Raw genomic sequence first — 19614 nt, 5'->3', positions numbered from 1 at the left:
TCCCCTATTCCTTATCATATCCCATGCAATGGCAGCGGCGCTCCGTGTTCATCTAGCCATGGTATCAAGCTCAAGCTCGGAGAAAGCCGCAGGATGCTCACCTATCTGCCTGGGGCCCGTCCTCAGGGGTGGTCGTTTCTCCCGTGCGGTGCTCGTGATCTGGGCCAGTCCCGGTCCCGGTCCCGGCTCCGTCCCCATTAGCTGCCGCTCCGCGGTTTCGTTCCCTCCAAGCCGCCACCCCGCCGCCAAACGTCTCCTTGTACGTCTTCTTCGCCCTTTCAAGCTCCTCTTTCGCAGTCTTCTGAGCCTCTTGAAAATCCATCTTCTCCTTCTCTGCGTCCCGCCTTACCTTGTTGCGTTCGTCCGCCATAGACAGGAGGCGGTTCCACGTCGGGGACGACGCAAGGCTGTTCCCGCCGACCATGATCCACCACATCTTTGGAACGGGGTCGTCTCCCGAGGGTGAATGCTGGGACATTATTTTTCTTCTTCGTCTTCTTCTTTTTCTGGCAAGGATATTTCTTGCGTGCTTGACTTTGCTCGTCTGAGTGCCTTTAGTTTTGTATAGCTCAAGATCTTCTTACAAGCGTAAAAGTGTATCGAAATAGCCTGTTTCGAATTGATGCTAGGATGGGCGGCGGCCCGTTTTGATTGAGTACCCGCAGGCGTCTGCTGACTTGCGCTACTTTGCTGACGGTGAGGCGAAGGAACTGTCTCCTTGGCCTTTCCTTTGTTTGATAAACCAAACTAATCAATCGGTCCTCTATCTTGGGGTGCTGTAGGCACTGCCAGTAAGTACACCTTTGGGTTGGTGGCCCGTTAAAGGGGTGACATCGGAGCTTTGTCTACAATGGCGAATATGTGTGGCCTCATTCATCCCCAACGGTGAATCAGACGGCGTCAACGGCAATGGGTTCTCAGTTTGAAGACTGTCGTCGACATCACTCATTCGCTAAAGCCAGACCACTGTGCGTGTGGTGTATCTTGGTATGAAGGGGTGGAAAAAAGACGGATAACATATTGCGTTGCTTTTCAAGCCGCTGCTCTATCCTAATCGCAACATGGCGATGTCTCAACAGTGGTAGCCTCGCCCCCAGCTACTTAAAGAAACCATGAGTGTCTCCCGGAATGCCTTTTCTAGGCTCATTCCCTTGAGATCGAAACTCCTTGAACGCCGGCTTGTTGTGTTTCCAAGCTTCCCCATTGAAATCAGATCCCAGTCTAATCCGATTCAGACCCGAGAGCTCCGAGGCTCATAAACATAATGGCGTGTCGAAATTCCATCGTCTCCGCCGTTCGTAAAAACATGTGACCAAACTATATTGTTGGCGCTTATAGTGATCCGATGCGCTCCTCGACACTGCCAAAGTAGATGACAGGGCGTGGCTCAAGGATGCTGAGCTCGCTGCCGAAGCTCTTGCGCTCTTCCTCGAGGTCGAGCATCGAGGGCTGGCGGAAGACGATGCTGTTGATTGTGCTAACGGGTGATGACGCCGCGGTGGCAAAGGAGCCTCGGTCGCTGCTCGCACGAGAGGACGCTGAGGATGAGCGGCGGAAGGTTGTGCGGAGGGTGCTCGGAGAGAAGCGGGAGGTGATAGACTGGAAGCGGGAAGAGGACTGCATTTTGGACAGGAGTAAGGCGTTTCCGACACTTTGCTACTTCTTAAGCTCTGGTGAATATGGATGATGGCGAGATAGTGGGAGGCGAAGGTGGTCAAGTTCGATGACAACACGTCTAGGAATGTGGGTGAAGATGTTTGATATTTGGAGGCTCAGCCTGTATGGTAAATGAACGAGTGAACGGCGAGAATTGAATGGGTGGAATTTGTGAGTAGACTGAGTTCAAAAAGAGGAACGTAGACAGCGGAAACGGGATGGATTATATCAAGTGTCGGAAGATGTGAACACTCGGAAGGGAGAAAAACGTGAGGCTAATAGTAGGCTAGTAGTAGAACAGGTATGCTAGGTTCGGCAGCAGTAGTAGTCCGGCTGAGACGAGCGAATTGCCCCTGGCAGGGAATCAATCGCAGACGAAGCGAAGTGGCAGAGAGGGAACAAGGGGCCGCGGGAGGTGGAAAGGATGGGCAGGGAACTAAGAGGGTGACAGGGGAGTGAGGATATGCGGAGGATTAAGAAGTGTAAGAAGGGTTCAAATACCAAGGATGCATACATAGTATGGAGAAGCGGGCTTGAGGTTCAGGGGTGTGATGCAGACGGCATCAATGCGAGGTGTGGCATCAGGACGCTGCCTCTTTTGGCAATGAGCAATGCGGTTGGAACTTGGGAAGACGAGATGCATGGATGCCACCGGAGCTGGATGGCGGAAGACATATTGTTCAGACGACGGACGCAGATGTGCCTCTTTCTGTCTGCACGGCAGCATGTGAGTACGTAGGCAACGGCATGCTTTGGGAGTAGTCTTAGGTAACTTGAGTGGCTCTGAGACTGAGTCTATGAGACGGGAGCGATGGACCGGTCCAACTTGGACGAGGACACCGAGCCTGCGTTGAGCCCGTTCATTCCTTGGCGGATGAACTTACGTCGAGGCATTCGGTAGTTGACTTGTCTTCCCACTGCGTCCTACTGTGATGATAAGGCAATATCTTTCTCTGGCATGATAAACTTGTTTATGGACGTCTGTCTATCGATGGAAGACAGAGGGGCCGGTGGGAAACCATATGAGATGTGAGATGGCGTGCCGCATATGCCATACTTGCGCACCACCTTACCAGCAAGAGATGCGTTCAGTATCTGTAGATGCTGGCTTATCGGGATTCACATACGGATCCAGAGCAAGAACCATCAGTTTATGGGAGCAGCACGCGATGGCAAGAGGCAACTAGTGCTCTGTAACGTGCAAGAGATGCCCCAGGAGCCGGTGCAAGGCAGTCTGAGGTATGTAGCAGCCTCCTGCTCCGTTAGTCCCAACTGGCTGCATTGTGTGATCGTCGTCAGGGGGGCCAGGAGCAAGGGATGAGTTTCCCCTGGGGCACCTTGGGTTTTTCGAACCTCTGGAGGTACCATTCCTGTGGGAAAAGTATGGAAAGGGTACGGGCGGGTACGGAGCGGCCACCTCGGCTTGGCTTGTCTTGGCTTCCCACCGACTTCATCGGTGCCCGTACTGCCAAAAAAGTCTGTTCACGCACAGGCGGCGAGCGTCCATCCCTCAATGTACCTCCCCACGCATCATGGCTACGATTCTACTGACACGGAGGCCAAGAGAATACATCGGATCAATAACTTCGGAGAGCAGAGCCCGATAAGCTAAGTGATGATACGGGCAGTTGGGTAAGGCGTGTCAGGGGTCGGTCACCGCCACGGAAGACAAGCAGAGTGACAGCCAGACAGCCCAGCGATGCAGACAAAGAACGCACGGCTGTTTCAGGGGCGCGCGCCAACGAAATTGCCGATGTCATGCGTGCTTCATGGCTGACGCTGACGCTGACGCCGACCCTGACGACGGGCCTGGGACTTACAAGTTGGTGAGTGTCCACGATTACGTACAAACACCTCACTCTCCTCAGCCTTAGCTTGTGTCTCCATAGGTAACCCGCTGCTACTTTACCTCGAATACTGCAGCTCTCAACTATGTATCTCCTAAAAAAAAGAACTAAAGCATTACCCAAGCCTCAGCTCTTGGGGGAGGCGAATGGCAAGCTATGGACAGGCATGTGCGCTATTGGGTGGATGGGCTGCCGCTGGACGGTTGACCGCAGCCGCATAACGTGCTCATCGCCATAGCGCGGCGTTCGTGCCACTCGTTCGCACCAGAGTTTTCCCTTGACGAGGATGGCCACTGCCAACGCGGCGGAAAGCCCGTGATGTGGGTGTCGAAGCCTTCTGGAAGAACTCTCTGAGCCACTGTGGCAATGCTCTGCCAGGAATATTCCTGGGCCTGCCGAAAGACTTAATACTCGTATGAGCCCATGATATAGTGTGCTAAAAAAGGGCATATCAATCTAGCAGAGACTGTGGCGGTCTATCTATATCATCTCCCCATTACGCTGTAAATGGCAAAGTCGAGGTAAAAAATGGACTGCCGAATCCCGTAGTGGGCGTCGTCTCGAAGCTGAACTCCGAAATAAAGTCCCGTCAGGGCAGTGTACTTCGGACACGTAACTTTCACCATGCGATGTTCTTTCACCTCTTCATCCCAAATCTCGTGTTGTTGTTCTGCATACTAAATAGGAAGCTCGTCCGTTCCTTTCAAGTTGCACCCGAATCACAAACACCATCACACGCATCAAACTCTCCAAATCCGGGGTCTTCGTTCTCCTAGTCGCTTTACTGTCGCATCCCCCAACTGATCCCCCGGCAAGACAGAGGTCCAAGTGTCTTCTCTTTCAGTGAGCATCCGTCGATCTCATGGTTGAGAGCCAGGAAAGGGGAAGAATAATGTGATGGGACATGGGCTCACTGAGTCTGGAAACAAGGCCACCCCCGGGTATCCCCTCACCGTACCCCTGTCCTCTCCATTGACCACTGTTGCAATTGTGTTCAGGTTCGGGTAGACGAGCATCGAGTGAGAGTTTGGATATTCCTATACGGAGGCAAAAGGAGTGCAGAACTTGAAGATCAGCTCTTATCTCTTCGATGGCCTCCGATCCTCACGTCACTCAGGTAGGTAGACCGTAGTTGTGCGCGTATGACGGCCAAAGTAGGAGAGGAGGGGCACATTGAAACATTCGCGAAAATGAAACGAGCAAGTGCCAAGCGACGACGAGACACGGACAAGACGAGACCAGACCAGACCAGGGCCCTACACTCGACGAGACGAGACATGAAAGTCACAAAATACGAGACTCAGACCCGTCGTTAGACTAGGACTTTGTCAATTCCCCGAGGCCTATCCCCGGAACCATGTTCGACCCCGATAGATGACTGTCGATGAAGCTTCTTTTCTACTTCATCCCGTCTGATCTTTCTACTGCAGACCTCTGGGACAAGGTCTTGGGCTTTAGATACGGGAGTTAGGGTAGCACGTAGGTCATGAAGCCCAGAGGCAATTCCCAATCTCAGAAGCTGTGCTCTTGGCGCTGTTGCAACTTGGTCTCTTCGTCACTCCGCCAAGAGCCCAGGTTTATTCGCCGACGACAGCTCGTGATGAAGGACTGATATTTACGTGATATTTCTTCCCACTCACCAAGTATTCATGAATAAGTTTTCTCACTAGTGAGTGCACTCGTTTGCTCAGTGAGTCTTGGGTCAGGGGGGATGGATCTTAATGATAAAAATCTTCTAGAATCCTTCTTGCAGATGCTCCAGCACACAACATAGCTTCAACACTCGGAGTCTTCGTTCGGGGGAACAAATTAAGCAAGGTTTCAGATTTCCATAGAAGGAAATTCACATTGTTCTGATCCTCGGGTTCATGCGTAAAGAAGTTCAACCTCTCTTTGACGCCTGCCAAGCAAACGTTGCTGTATTGATGTCTGAACCCGAGACGAAAAGAAATATGAGAGAGCGTACGAACGGTAACAGATCTTTTAATGCAAGTGGAGCTTTCGACTTGTTAGGGGATTATAATACTACGATGACAGGATATGGCATAAGTATGTAAACTTGAGCTTTCCGTTCACGACATGCCGGCACCATCGTGGTTGTCTCTGGGAATAACTCGACATAGCAATGGGCTCTGTAATCTTCGTTTTCAGATGAACGAGAAACTGGTCTCTTCTTTCTAAGCCTCAATGTCCGATCGCAATGTCCAAGCGGGGCATGAGACATTTTGATCTGAGTGCAACAACCGTTCTAGTCATTGGTACTGGTCGTGGGATTTGTGCATGACATCGAGACAGGGAGATTCACAGCACGGGGTGCTTACTTCCTTCACACGGATCATTATGTTCATGAAATCTTCTGCATTAGACACTACCCTACGTGCAGTCTACGAAGCCCCTGCCTTGATGATAGCCATCATCATGCCACAAGTACCAACCAAAGCCGTGAGCAAGTTGCTTCGTCTATCTTTCTATCTAACATGAAAAACGAAAGGGTCATGGTGCTCATGCCTCTCGTGGCTCAAAACATGGTCTAGGAGCTATGCCCAGAATCGATGACACGTCTTCATCTCAAACCTAAACGCCACCGCTCAAGAAATAAAATCCACTACGCACCACCTTCTGGTGCACCTATCTACTCCAATCGGATTTTCGAACCGATTTCCGGACTGTTGCAGTTCTCCGAATACTCTCGAGCCAAATAGAATCGTCCAGCATGTTGCTAACTTGTGCGGGGCTGACGGGGCTCTGTGGGGTGACAGCACTTCCCCTTCGACTGCTCTGAGCTGAAGTCTGACCACCTTCTTGTAATTCAAAGCTGAATGCGGAATGCGTCGACTGGTGACTTGGCGTTGTAGGCCCAGACCGCGGGAAGCTGAGCGGGTGTTGATAGTCGCCGTCAGACGTGTCTGTCGGCCCCGATCCGGACCAGCTATTGTGTGCCGATTTATGGGCGTCTTCCACTGTCAGCAACGCTGACCTCGTTTGTCCGGTTCCTGCCACCGGCGAGGACTTGTGTCGTGTGTCATCATCGTCAACAAGGATATGGGGAATGTCGAGTTGGGGAATAGCAGTCATCCTCGCCGACTTTCTCATGTCAATGTGCTTCTTAAACTTGCGAGTCCAGTACCTGAATATGACGCCGTTAGTTATGGGACTCCATAGTCAGCGAATACTAGAGATACTCACAAGGTGTCAAAGAAGCCAAGTACGACCCGGCGGCGCACCTCCTCCTCCACTCTCTGTAATCGAGCACGCCTTCGCAAGAATTCTTCCAGTCTGCAGAATGTTTTAGTATGATCGGTGGCCAGGCTTAGTGTGGGGAAACCTACTTCAAACTCTTGCTGTCATTTATGATGTTGTAGTGGGCCAGGATCATGAGCACAGAAGTAAACGAAATGCCCTTGTCAGGATCCGCGGAAACCATGACTTCCTCGAAAAAGATGTTGAACCGACGACGACGCTCGCGAACCTTGACAACGTCAATCTGCGCCAGTCTCTCATTGAGTCGGTGGATGTCGACGCCCGCACTGTAGTTGCTCGCAGAAGCAATAGACATGTGGCGTGCTCCAGATGTTGCAGCATCGTTGCGAACATCCTCCAGGATCTGTCTGACCGAGTCGTCGGCATCGTAAATGCGCATCTCGAACACTCCAGAGAGCTCTCCAAGAAGTCGAGGGAAGGCATCCTTGCTGATGAAGCCGGTACCGGCGGGATCGACGCTCCGCCACGCCTCCTTGAAGCGCCGGATCTCATCACGGTCTACCGCAGCCAATCCGCTAGACCGTTGGTATACGTAACTGAAGCTCTCATAAATGAGAGAAACAAAAAGGTTGACGAAGATGTACATGCTCAAGATGTTCCATGCAACGAAGAGGAAACGAGCCCAGGGTTTGCTGCCGCAATCACTGTCAAAGAAGTCGGCGTTGTCAACGCAAAGCGGCGGCTCGATAGTTGCATAATCTTCCATGACCTGATTCCAGCCTTCACCACAACTCATTCGGAAAAGAAGAATCAGGGCGTTGGGGACACTGCGGAAGTTGATGTTGGCTTCTTCATTCTCGCCAAAGCGCGTCAGACTGAATGCCTGTGTTAGAGCAATGGCGAAAACCAGGAAGAACACAAGCCAGGTAGCGAGTAAGTTTCCGATTGTTGTTAAACTTGCAGCAGCTGTCTTGAAGAGCTGGTCGAGAGCATCGTTCCGCGGAATAAGGAGTAGGAGGATGGCCACAAGGAAGAACTTGTGGAGCTGCACATAAGTATCGCTGTTTCTGCTGATGATGAGCACAGATGTAGAGACAAACGCGCCGGTGACAACCACTAGCGAGTATAAGTCCCACGAGCTCCTCCGAAACCGAGCCCAGCCAAGACCAATGATCCGTATGGCAATGTTGGCCATGTAGACTAGCGTAAACGCCAAAAACAACCCATCGCGAGAGTCTGTCCACCATTGTGGTTCGCCATGATACTCGAGAAGAAGCAGCAGGAGATGGCAGATTAGGACGTAGGTGACGGCTGTATACCATTTGCCCCTTTTCTCTATGGCGCGTTTGTGACACCACTTCTTCCAAGTTTTCTCTGATTCATTGTAAGAGCTCTTGGACGGAGAAATCTGACGCAACAGCTTTCGCAGTTCAAGCCAAGACCGCTGCTCAGCTGTCAAGAACGCAACTCCGGTCTGTTCCGTGTAGTTGCGCATGAACACTGAGATGAACAGCGTGAGAACGAAGACTGTGGCCAGCAGGTTGAAGACAACAAAGAACATGGCATTGCCCTGACGGTTGAGGTCCTTGGGCTGGTTACCGAGCCCAGTGACTGCCTGTGCCGCGAACATGACATCGGTCCAACCCTCCTGACTGACGATTTGGAAGAGGACAAACAATGACGCTGCAAAGTCATCAAAGCTGAAATAGTCATTAGAGGGAACACGTGGCGCCAACATGGGCCAATCGTCATTGAATGGTGTATTGTTGAATTCGCCAAAACAATCGGAAATGAGCATGATCGAGTCATCTCCGTCATTGCATTTGACCATCTGGCCGTTGAAGATATTGAGTCCATAAATGGCGAAGGGGATTAGCAGGGAGATGGACACAAATGCAGCCTGTTCGATTAGTGAGAAAATGATTGCTTATGGGTATGGAGGTCAAGCTTACACTTAGAATCTTCCAGCCGCCAACCACAATGAGTGAGTGGAAGGTATCCCTAGCACTGTCGCTGACGTTGAGTAGACGCAGAGCACGAAGAGCCTTAAAGGCACCAATGGCTCTGGAAACGGCGCCATCGTTGGCTAGAAGTGTACCGACGTTGATGAGCAGAGTGATGAGCACTATGCCATCGATGAATCCCCAAGAACTCCGGTAGTAGGCGTTCGGCGTGAAGAAAAAGCCATCCGCAACGACTTTGATTACAGCCTCAACCGAAAAGACTGTGGCAAATGCCAAGTCCGTCCAGACATACCAAAAAGTTATGCTGAACTCGGGGTGCTCTGCTTGATACTGCTTCTGGTATAGCGGTGTCGTGACGCAAGCAATTACGACCATTGCAACGATACATGCGTATATGAAAGCTGAAGAAGTATACCAAGCAATCTTATTGGGCTCGACACCTTCGAATCTTTCATTTCCTCGGCCAGGGCCAACGATTCTTTGACAGAAGCGCCGGATAGGGTTGTTGGGCGTAAAAACGAATAGGGAGTTATTGTAGTTGGGGTGTCTCGCAAGATAGTCGCGCTGGGCTTTCTTGCGTGCTGAAGTGGCAGAAACTGCCTGCCGTGCCATTTGTCGTGGATCAAGAGTGTCATTGGGACCATCAAACCGTAGGTTCGAGTAGAACGGATTCGGGTCTTTGCTGCTGAATGAAGACTTGAACTTCCCCCACATGGAAGATAGAAAACCAGGCCGGACCTCACCAACGTGGTGCGTTTGAGCTCTTGTAGGCGAACGTTCTTCATTGGGTGTGTCCTGTGGCACTTCTGCGGCATCGTCGAGGAATTCGTGCACTACGGCGTCTTTGAGAAGCATTTCCATCATGGCTGGGCCGTAGTCCAGAGGATCCTTTCTCCGTCTGGCCTTGCCGAAAGTGAAAATGTTCGACAGCGTGAGGTTGCCAGCTGATTTGCCCAATTCTTTTCTTTGGAGAAAGGCCTTGACCTGCTCGAGGCGCTTCTCATCCTCAGAAACGTCAAAATTCTCTTGAATGACAGCGATGAACATATTGACGAGAATCAAGAAGGATAGGATAAACCAGCCAATCAGGAAAACCGCGCCGATCCAGCCCGTATCGTGCTCATTCAAGTAAGACGTGACATTGTACAGCATGGAGGTCCAGTTTTCACTCGACAAGATCTGGTACATGCCGAGGAAGGAGTTGTAAACAGTGAAGAAGGAGACCTCGTTGAGGTCACCACTATCGCTGTGACTTGGTATCTCGCCTCTGAACAGCTGAGCTGCCAAAATGGCCATGAGAAAGGTGATTAAGAAGACGAACAACATCAGGTTGGCGATACCATTCGAGTTTCCGAGAACCATAACAATGAGTTTTCGGGTCATTGGCACAGCCAAGACAAGTCGATAGACTCGTACAATTTGGAAGACCGTCAGCCAGGCATAAGTTTCTCCAGAATTCCGGATTGGCGGTATCAGGATGATGGTTGTGATAATAGCGAGGCCTGCATCAATGAGGTTACGCTTGCTCTTGTAGAAAGAGCGCCAGCCTGCGGCACAACGAATGATGATTTCAATGTCCAACAGGATGGTGACAGCAACCTCAACAGAATTAATAAATCGCCCACGTTCCGGAGACATCTTGGAACTTCTGAAGCACTGAGCCATGAGGCCGAAAGCAATGACTGCAATCCAAAGCAGGAAGGTCTTGTCGTAGATTCGTTGCAGAGCAGGCACCTTCTGAGTCAACTCGTCCATCGGCTCCGGAGCCGGTGGCTCTTCGGGTGCTGTGAATGCACTCGCCCTGCTTTCCTCTCGGATGACCTGGAAAGAAGAGGTGATGACCGCAATAAGCAAATTGACGAGCCACAGCATAAGGATCATAATGCCGGCGCCGAAGAAGAGTGCCGCGGGAAGGTAATCGGAGTTGGTTGTGTAATACATGACGTCGGAGAAGGTGTTGGAACTGATGATAACAAACACCATTTCTAGTGATTGAGCAATGTTGTCGAAGCTGACTGTGCCGTTGTATGGGTTGTCTTGCTGAAGACAGATCGAGCCACGAGGGCAAAGGAAGCCTTTCCCGGCCTTGCTGCCGTTTCTGAACTTGTCCAGAATACCATCATCTTCCATCATGACCCAGGGCATGCTTTCCCCAGTAACGTTATTGAGGAATCCTCCACAGAACTGCATATCGTTTGTGAAAGATTTCTCCTTGTTAGTTGGGTCCGTTGGGTCAAGCCAGACACATTGCCGACTCAGGCTAGCCTTGAAGCTTTGCACTCCAATGATGGCAAACAATACCCAGAAGAATGAAATCAGGAAGGCAACTCGCACAAGCAGCGGCGCAGCTTTTTTCAGACTTCGGAGGATAATCTAGATATGTTGTTAGTGGCGGACTTATCAGGGGTATGGCAGGATTACTAACCGCTGTGCCGTTCGTCAAAGCGAGCAGTCTCAAGATACGTAAACATGAAATCATCCTGAACACGTAGAGATGCTTCTCACTTTCGACGCCAGTGATTCTAAGCGCAAAAGAGATCCAGTAGGCGACAACAGCGAGGAAGTCAAGCCGGTTGAATGAGTGCCGCAAGAATGCTCGTCGGGCAAGTTGATACCTCTGCTGTTCCTCGACAGTTTGTGGTAGTGTCTGACCCTGCATGATTGTGAAGGATCGCTGGAAGGCTGAGGGGCCGAGGTGGATTTGTTGTCGCGGGCCCTTGACAGATTTTTGACGCTGAGGCTGGAACAAATTTCTGTACTGATCGACAACTGCGGCTCGAACTCCTTTTTGGCGATCGATGGTGCTGTATTCGGAAGCATTTAGAAGGAAGCCAGATACCAAAATACGCGCAATCAACTCGAGCGTGAAGATGATGAACAGCACCAGTATCGCCCAATCAATCCAAGTGACTCCCCATGCAGCAGGCCGCGGGTTTGTGAAGACATCTGGAGCCGATTCCACGGTCAGGAGAGTAGCTTGAAGGACGATGAGAATGAGAATAAAGGGCTCAGTAAACGGGTGCACCAGCAGATCGCATAGCTTCATCCTGATTGGGTGGGTGGGAGGGAAGATGCCCAATGACTTTCCTTTTAAAGGATTCTGCATTGGAATTCGTTGTGGCATGGGCGGAGGAGGGTCAGCGAAGACATTTTCCGCTTCGGGACCCTTCTCAGGTACCTGGGAATGGTAGGAGGTATCTGTGAACATCTGAGCAGAGTTGTGTAGCTGCTGGCGGCGGTCCGGAGCCGGTGACGGAGATCGACTTCGAGACGTTCTATGGTCCACGAGTTCACCTTCACCACTGATATTGACAACGCGCTGAGACATGGCCCTCATGATGGAGCCCGCTCTGAGGAGGGCACCGGTAGTAGAGGGCGAACGAGAGCGCCGTTGCTCCCCTCCCGGACTGAGTGTCGCTCCATAACTCGGTCGTCTGCCACCAGGTTCCAAGTCGTATCCGAGCGATCTTGCATCCCGTGTCCTTGGTGGCGCATTGTCGATGTCAGATACTGTCTGAAAACTATCTCTCGGCTGAGCATCCCCCATATTTGCGCTTAATGAGCCGGAAATGGGCTGTGCCCTGGATGTAAGAGGGACCCTATCCTCATAGTAATCGGGGTTTGTAGCCTCATCGAAGTACGGCGACGGCCGGTCCAGGGAGTCGAGAGATGGCGAGTTTAGTCGGGGAAATGGGGGAGGCTGATTGATGTCAGGCGGTAGGGCGAATTGCAGTGCTGAAGCGTCGATGGGGGAGTCAGGGCCTCCGGAGCTATTGGACTGAGCATAGGGCTGTTCCCAGTATGTTGAAAGACCAAGGCCATTTGCAGACATTTGCGGTTGGCCCTGACGGCCGCGCTGGGATTCGGCTTGGGAGTCTGCCTGCAGACCCTCCCTGCCGGAGCCCGAGGACTCGTCTTGTCGCGAGCTCATCTCGTAGGAGTACGGGTTGTTGCTTTGCATCGAAAGTAGATGGCTTCGGGTTGCGCCTGGATCGCTGATCTTGGTCCTATCAATGAAGTGTGCCCGCTGGTTGACAAACAGCTAATGCCGTTGTGCGCGAGAAGCATGCGTGGCTGTCTCTGTGTGCCGGTCGAAGGGTAGCCAAGCCCACAGATCGCATGTCCAGAACTATTGCCGGTGCAAAATCACGAACATGTCGTAGTACAAAAAAGCGTCGCGCACGACAGTTCTTTCGGCCGTGTATCGGATCGAAACGGATTGAATTGTAATTCTCGAAAGTCTCGTAGCCCCGTTGTGTGGGAATATGAATAACCCCCCCGTAAGCAACAGCCAGAGCGTCGGTCGTAGAGTTGAAGTTTAGGTGCCTGTAAAGAGGGTTTGGTGTCGTGTTTTCGAACGCCACCAATCCGGTATTGTGGACTCTGTGTTTCCGTCGTGGGCGGGGCAATGCGTTTGCGATTTCGTCCTATGGTCCGCGGTCGTTGTATGAGGGAGGAGAGGAGGGACGGAATCATACCAAAGCTGTCAATTGTTTCTTCGTATTGAAGTCCCCGATGAGATGATGGAGTGAAGGAGAAAGAGGCATATGCTGACTAAGGCACCTTGTCCACGGCAGATTCAGTGGCTAGAGTCGAAAGCACTGTAAGGATACTTATCATTGATGGCCCCCACAAGGCGGGAAGCTGGAGACGGGGAATGGGATTTCTACCTATTCTCAGCTCGTCGTGTTCCCCAAGACGGCTGGCGCGGCAGGGACCTACCCCCACTAGCCAGCTGGAATGGTAGATACCTATCTGACCGTTGAGATTCGCAGGCACTAGCAGTACCTAAGCACTTGGCAGGGTAAGGAGGTGGGCAATGGCAGAGTCTTCCAGGTTGATTCGGGTTCCGAGAACACGGAGCGCCGTCAGGGGCCGAGAAAGTACCGACACAGTGTGTGTTCATATGTGGGCGTGTTTCACCGTCCTCATTCAGTCCGTCTCGAAACTGCCAGGTTGGTGAGATGAGCCCCTGGAACCTTACTTGCTGCAGAGTTCATGCAGAGGATACGAAGCCCTACTGGGCTCCCTACTTCCTATTCCTACCTAGGGTCTAATGCGGCATCCGGCTCTTCCTACGTAGACTTCCGACTGAGACGATGGGACGGGGATGAGACGGCAGCCTGTGGAAGAACGGCACGCGCATGAAGTTATGAACGGCTGCAAGCTCATAGGAATTTGCCCTCTCTACCTTACTATGTAGTCGTACTGTAGGTAAGTGCCTTTGTGCGGTAGGCACATAGGCCATTAAACTGCACACTCCAGCCCTTTGTGACAGAGCCAGTCAATGACCACTATGGTGCTGGGGAAAGTTTGTACGAATACGGGTACTCAAATTCTACTTCCTTTCTTAGAGCCAGGTCCTCGCTGGCAAACACGGCAAGGTGCCCAGTGCCCAGCTCGTGTCGGCTACGTCCAGCCGACGCTGTGGAGTATGCCTACGTAATTTCGTGGTAAGGTCCCAAATATCTCCATCGCCATCAGCCTTGATCTGAGTGCAAGCAATGAATATCAATACCAGAAGACACCGTTTGTAAATATTGTGATACAGTCACAGGACGCAAGTACACGAATGACCGTGGAGCGGTATAATTTTATTCTTTCTCGCGCCCAACGTAGATATTCGAGTACAGCAGGGATGATTGCCAAGACCCGAGGGAACCTCAAGGATTGTCCGGGGAGCCTGGAAGGAAAGTCTAGAGAAGAGGGAAGACCAAAAGGGTTGTGCTCCCGGTTGATCCACTCCCTCCGGAACATCACCGGCCGGCTCGTCTTCTACCTCCGTCCTGCCCCTCCGTCCTACCCCGTTACGCCCTCCGAGGGTGTATTATGTAACTGTGCCTTAGGTAAGGCTAAGCAAGCGTGGGCAAGGTTCCATTCAGCACTGGCCCCTGCCCGTCAACACCCATAAGCTTGGACCCATTTTCTATGCCACCCGCCGGGCAGGCGCCTACACGCGCCTGTACCATAGATATGCCGCGGCCCAAACGCGTCCAGACCAGACAAGATCGAGTAGGACTGACGTTTGGAGCCACAGACCATCCACGCCAGAAAGTAAGGTAATTTGATTGCATCCACTCGACTTCATCCCGTGTCTTTTGCCTCGCCTTACCGTTATTTTCCCTTAGGTGCTGAACGACTCCCCCAGCATTCAACTTCCGTTTCGTCTCAGTCAAATTTCCACGTCGATTTTTTTCTTCCTCGTTTAGTTCTACTGTTGACCTATACTATCAACCCCTCGTCATCGTCTCACGATCCCTTCCATACAGTTGACCCGCAGACCTATCTCGACTGATCGACGGCCGACCTGCTCCCTCCAATCCGAACATACCTGCGAGACCTTCACTCCATCGGCGCTTCACCGCGCGTCGACATCGTATCAATGACGCGACAGTCTTGAGCTATACCTACGACGTTTCCAGCAAGCTTTCTGAGCAACACCAGGCCGGGCTGTTTCACCACAATTTTGCGGCATCGATTCCCCTTTTGACTACCTTGGCGCATCAACGCAGGACGCAAGCACAACCATGGTATCGTCTCGTAAAAGGACACTGCAAGAGGCCGAGAATGGCTCGAGAGAAGAAGACTCTCTGCTCCTTCGCTTGCGGAATCAATGGCACTTCGCAAACCTGTGCCAGTGGATCTATCTCTTTGGCAAGGTCGTCAAGATTGATGACAGCCTAGATACAGAGGTATGCGACTCTTTGCCCTAATTCACGATAATCCACGGGAGCTACCGTCCACTGACTGCTCGCTTCTAGGATATCGAGACCGAATGCCTGAAGCCGAATGCTCCTGTCCTCCAGGATATCGGGCTCTCCCTACTCAAGTTCGTTTCGTCGCATCGTGGCCTCACGTATGTTATCCATCCTTGTTAATGTCATTTGTCGCATGGGGGGTTTCCGATGCTAATGTGTCATAGACACGAGCTCTTTGACGAGTACACGCGAAGGCAATACTTGGCAAGGTCGCCCGAGAAGAATCCCTTTGGCACAGAAGAAACCGCAGCCAAGTTCACAGACTTCGACGTCTTGACTAAGGTAAATGCATGCTTCATCTATAGTTCAGTGTAGTTTGTCTAACCCAAACGCAGGTACAAGTTCTTCAACAAATGACACAATGGGTCATGGCTCGCCCCGAGCGCGTCAGGGAGAAGATGGAAGAACAAAAGGACATTGATCAAGCTAGTTGGGTGAGTACTCGGGTATCCTTCTATTATGCTGTGGCATTCTAACAGGTTCGGGCAGCGGATAGAGCCTATTGGCTGGGATAAAGACGACCGGACGTATTTTGTTCTTGACGACAACAGAGTCTATCGAATGACTGAACCGCCAAGCCCACCTACCCCCAAGAAGAAGCCCAAAGCTGTGAAATACGGATCCCGCTCAAACAAGAGACGACGCCTCTCTGCACCAAACGGTGCAGGCGATGCGGACCAGTCTGTAAATGAACCGGCCGATACTTCTGCTGATACAATCGAGGACACCGGCCTCGGCAACATGAAATGGGAATGCCTTGCCGTCAGCCTGGCAGATGTACAGGACATCATTGCGTCTTTCCGCAAAACCAAGGACGACAACGAGAAGATCTTGAGAGATCAATTGCAAGAGCATTTACTTCCTATCCTGGAGAAGCAAGAAGAGTCGAGGAAACGCAAAGAGCAGCAGCGAGAGAGAGAGTTGTTGAATCTTGCTAAAATGGCAAATGCGAAGCGCTCCAGCCGTATCGCAAATAAGGCAGAGCAGCAGAAGCAAGATGAGAAGGCCCAGGAAGAAGCCAAGGCGATGCAAGTCCAACGAGCTGCAGCAAAGAAACAAGAACAACAACAACTCCAGATCGAGAAAGAGCGGGACCTGAGACTGGTATCTCGAGAAAACCGGCTGAAGGAACGGGAGGTTCGCCGCTTACAACATGAACGGGAACTCTCCCAACTCTCAGAGGACAATCGCAGTGGCTCGGGTCGTATCTCAGAGCGACGGCTGCAAGCCGAGATAGAGAAGAGCAAGCGAGCACTGGAGGAGCTTGAAGACGAGGAGGAAGACTGGATCTTCGATTGCATCTGCGGTGTCTATGGTCAGGTTGACGATGGTACACACAGTGTGGCGTGCGAAAAGTGCAATGTCTGGCAGCACAGCAAATGCCTCGGCATCAGTGAGACTGAAGCTGAGAAGCCTGAGTTTCATTTCATCTGCCAGTCGTGCAAACGGCGTGAGGAGGAAGCCGCGGCAAAACCAAAGACGACTATCAAGCTCAAGGTCAACCGCCCAGCTGATGCATCTTCCTCGCCCGCCAAGCAGCCGTCCAAAGAGAGCAACCACGAGCCAAGCTCGACAGGGCAAGCAGTGGGAGACACTTCAGACGTGTCGAAGACGAATGATATCTCATCGACAGGGCATGATGAGTCGCTTCTATTGGAGAAGGAAACGTTGCTCGGACAAGCGATTGAGGCACCATCAAAGTCTGCGTTCATTAGCCGCCGCTCTGTATCACCGACCCAACCTCGTGGGACAGATGGAGCCAAGGAGAACAGCCCGGAACCAAAAACACCCAAGGCTGAGAATGATGAAGCTGATGATGGCCGAACTCACTGCGAGGGTGCTGGCAAATCATTGGCGAACGGTAGCGACCGTTTGTCTGCAAGCCCACCGCGAGCTAGAACAACGCCAGCTCCGCGGGATGTCTCATCGCCTAGACATGGAAACTCCAGTCTGCTAGCCACGCCCATTATCAGTCGTGAGCATGGAATCCCGGGCTCAGCACATTCATCATTCACACTGCCCGCCCCTGAAGGCGGACTCTCTCCGACCAAGCATTCTCCACCCATGCCCCGTCCGCAACCCCCAAGCATCAAAACGCCTGCCCTCCCTTCCGTCTTGCCGCCTGTGGCGACGCTGTCGCCGTCTCCACGTCAGCAGATTTTGACGCCTCCTATCAAGCCTGTGGAGCCTATTCGACGGCCACAGCCTCCAGGTGCAAGCCCAAGTGCGCTTTGAAACGAGACGAGGAGTCCGAAGCAGTCATATGACACGGCCGTTTCAATGGATACGCGGAACTACTCCTTTGTAAGAATTACAGGAGCTGTGTCACGGACTCTGCCTGTTGGTTGAACTGTTATGGCCTTTCCATAGAATGGACATGAGTTAGCTGTTTGGATGTGTATGGATAACACTTGTATGACGAACGACTTCATAGAATACCTTAGGTAGTAACGAGTAGAAGATTTCCAAACACGCCGTCATATGAAGATGGTCTAGGCCATTTACACTGGCGACAGAATGACGGGAAGCTTTGCTATTGCTGTGCATGAGATCAAATCTCAGATTTAGGTACGTTATCTGGGCTCCTTCCAGGATGTGCGCATGGCAATAAGTGTATGGCAATGAGTGCTTGATACAGGAAACTGATCGTGTTTTAGGTCAGAGGCTCTGCGAGCGCGGCACATGACAACTATTCGTGAGATCTGATTGTATGTATCTTAGGCCCATACGGTCTGGGTATGCCACCGTATGTCTCAGAGATGACCGTCTCTGCAGAGAGAACAGGTCCACAGTACCAGAGGCAGTCCGCGATAATTTTCTCATATTGCCGTATCTAGAATGCCTGCACTGTATGTCCCACCAGCCAGCCCCGTGCCCGAAACACAAGAGGTGAAAAGTCAAAGTAAGCAACCACATCCAGCCGCACAATCAACGAACCGATGGCCTCAGCTCCAAGACAGGCTCGGGCGATGGTTTGAGCGGCAACTTATATAGCGATTCGCTCATGTCTTGCACGGGGGAGACGGGGAAGACGAGCATACGAGGACACACAGAGCCAGGGTGGATCTCGGTTGTATTTGCCTGGTCCGAACTGGCACAAATCCTTGACGTCCTGTTCCCGTTGGTCTCGAGGGATGTCTCGGACTGTTGAGATTGCAGATGACTGTTGACCTGTGATGGCCAATACCATACTACCATCACCGGCGTATCTTCCCCCATGCCTACAGGATCACGACGGGCCATATCTGGCCGTCGCCATATGTTGTCACCGGAGATGGCGCGTTGCCATTCTCGGGTAGCAGAGCAACGACGTTCTTGACATTATGTTCAAGGGAGGCAGTCGAAAGCGGATTTGCATCTCGACGCAACCTCACCGCGTGGCTTTCGGCTGCACGATCTGAGCAGGCTCATATGAGCAAGCAGATTTAGAGAAAAGGACGAGAGGAGGGCTGCACGTCTGCCATATGCGTGCCCATGCTACCATGCATGCACATGCGGAAAGGTGGGGAGGCGAATGGAGACGGCCGCCGGCTACATTGGGGCCCGGAGACACGAGCGGCGAGTCAACTTGATGCCAAGATGAGCGCGAGTCGCGTTGGACCTGAGGTAAACGCTGATACGGATATCAACTAGCGGGCATGGCGGAGGTGACGGCGGCGGCGGCGGCGACATGTGTCCAGGGCCCAGGCATCTCTTACCAAACGTGCCAAAGTGTCTGATTCTCAACTCCTAATCCTATGGATACTGACGAGGAGTTGAAGACCGGCCGGGGGGCCGTTACAGCAGCCTAGTGATGCATGGCTCCTGCAAGAACAGGTGCCTTGCATGAATGGAAAACGAGTGAATGCGCAGATGCATGCGGCGGCATCCGGTAGCCTGTGAGAGTCTGGAGATGAGGTCCATAGAGCAGGGGCCAACGGGAGTCTGGGAGTTGGTGTGTGTGTTGGTGAAGTGTGTAACTTTGTGGATTTGACCAGGAGGAGGCTAGAGGCTGGAATCGTCGGATGTCATTGGATGCGTTCCGTTCGGATCGACGTGGAGCCTGAGGATGCAGCAGTCTGCCATGCCATCCCACCGTGCCTCCGTCGGTGCCGTTCCTGTGTGCCTGCAGTTCGGCCGGCCAGTGCCTGCGCATGTGGAGAAGAGAGCGAAAAAGAGGCGAGATGGGCCGCCGTCAAGAGTCAGGAC

The 19614-nt window shown here is 52.1% G+C and overlaps 4 protein-coding genes across 4 annotated transcripts; 1 reads left to right on the top strand and 3 right to left on the bottom strand.

The window, feature by feature from the left end:
• Window position 1: 1 nt before the first annotated feature.
• BDP55DRAFT_713484 (uncharacterized protein) lies at window positions 2-955 on the bottom strand. The gene has a single exon (XM_060578241.1). The coding sequence runs from the start codon at window positions 476-478 to the stop codon at window positions 98-100; it is 381 nt and encodes a 126-aa protein (XP_060431855.1). The 5' UTR covers window positions 479-955; the 3' UTR covers window positions 2-97.
• Window positions 956-5846: 4891 nt separating this feature from the next.
• Window positions 5847-6855, bottom strand: BDP55DRAFT_656893 (uncharacterized protein). The gene has a single exon (XM_060574390.1). The coding sequence runs from the start codon at window positions 6594-6596 to the stop codon at window positions 6132-6134; it is 465 nt and encodes a 154-aa protein (XP_060431854.1). The 5' UTR covers window positions 6597-6855; the 3' UTR covers window positions 5847-6131.
• Window positions 6742-12721, bottom strand: BDP55DRAFT_58181 (ion transporter). The gene is made up of 3 exons (XM_060570829.1): window positions 11094-12721; window positions 8657-11041; window positions 6742-8604 (listed from the first exon to the last, which is right to left on the bottom strand). Exons 1-3 carry the CDS (start codon window positions 12627-12629, stop codon window positions 6829-6831), a joined length of 5697 nt encoding a protein of 1898 aa, XP_060431853.1. The 5' UTR covers window positions 12630-12721; the 3' UTR covers window positions 6742-6828.
• A 2474-nt stretch (window positions 12722-15195) lies between these two features.
• Window positions 15196-17661, top strand: BDP55DRAFT_726556 (uncharacterized protein; the record flags this gene model as incomplete). Its single annotated transcript, XM_060579163.1, has 5 exons — window positions 15196-15360; window positions 15430-15524; window positions 15591-15708; window positions 15762-15860; window positions 15916-17661. 5 exons carry the CDS (start codon window positions 15196-15198, stop codon window positions 17659-17661), a joined length of 2223 nt encoding a protein of 740 aa, XP_060431852.1.
• Between the last annotated feature and the right edge of the window lie 1953 nt (window positions 17662-19614).

Source organism: Colletotrichum godetiae (assembly GCF_030913485.1).
Source record: "Colletotrichum godetiae strain CBS 193.32 chromosome Unknown BDP55scaffold_12, whole genome shotgun sequence".
Taxonomy (NCBI): domain Eukaryota; kingdom Fungi; phylum Ascomycota; class Sordariomycetes; order Glomerellales; family Glomerellaceae; genus Colletotrichum; species Colletotrichum godetiae.
This window is presented reverse-complemented; position numbering and strand designations above follow the sequence as displayed.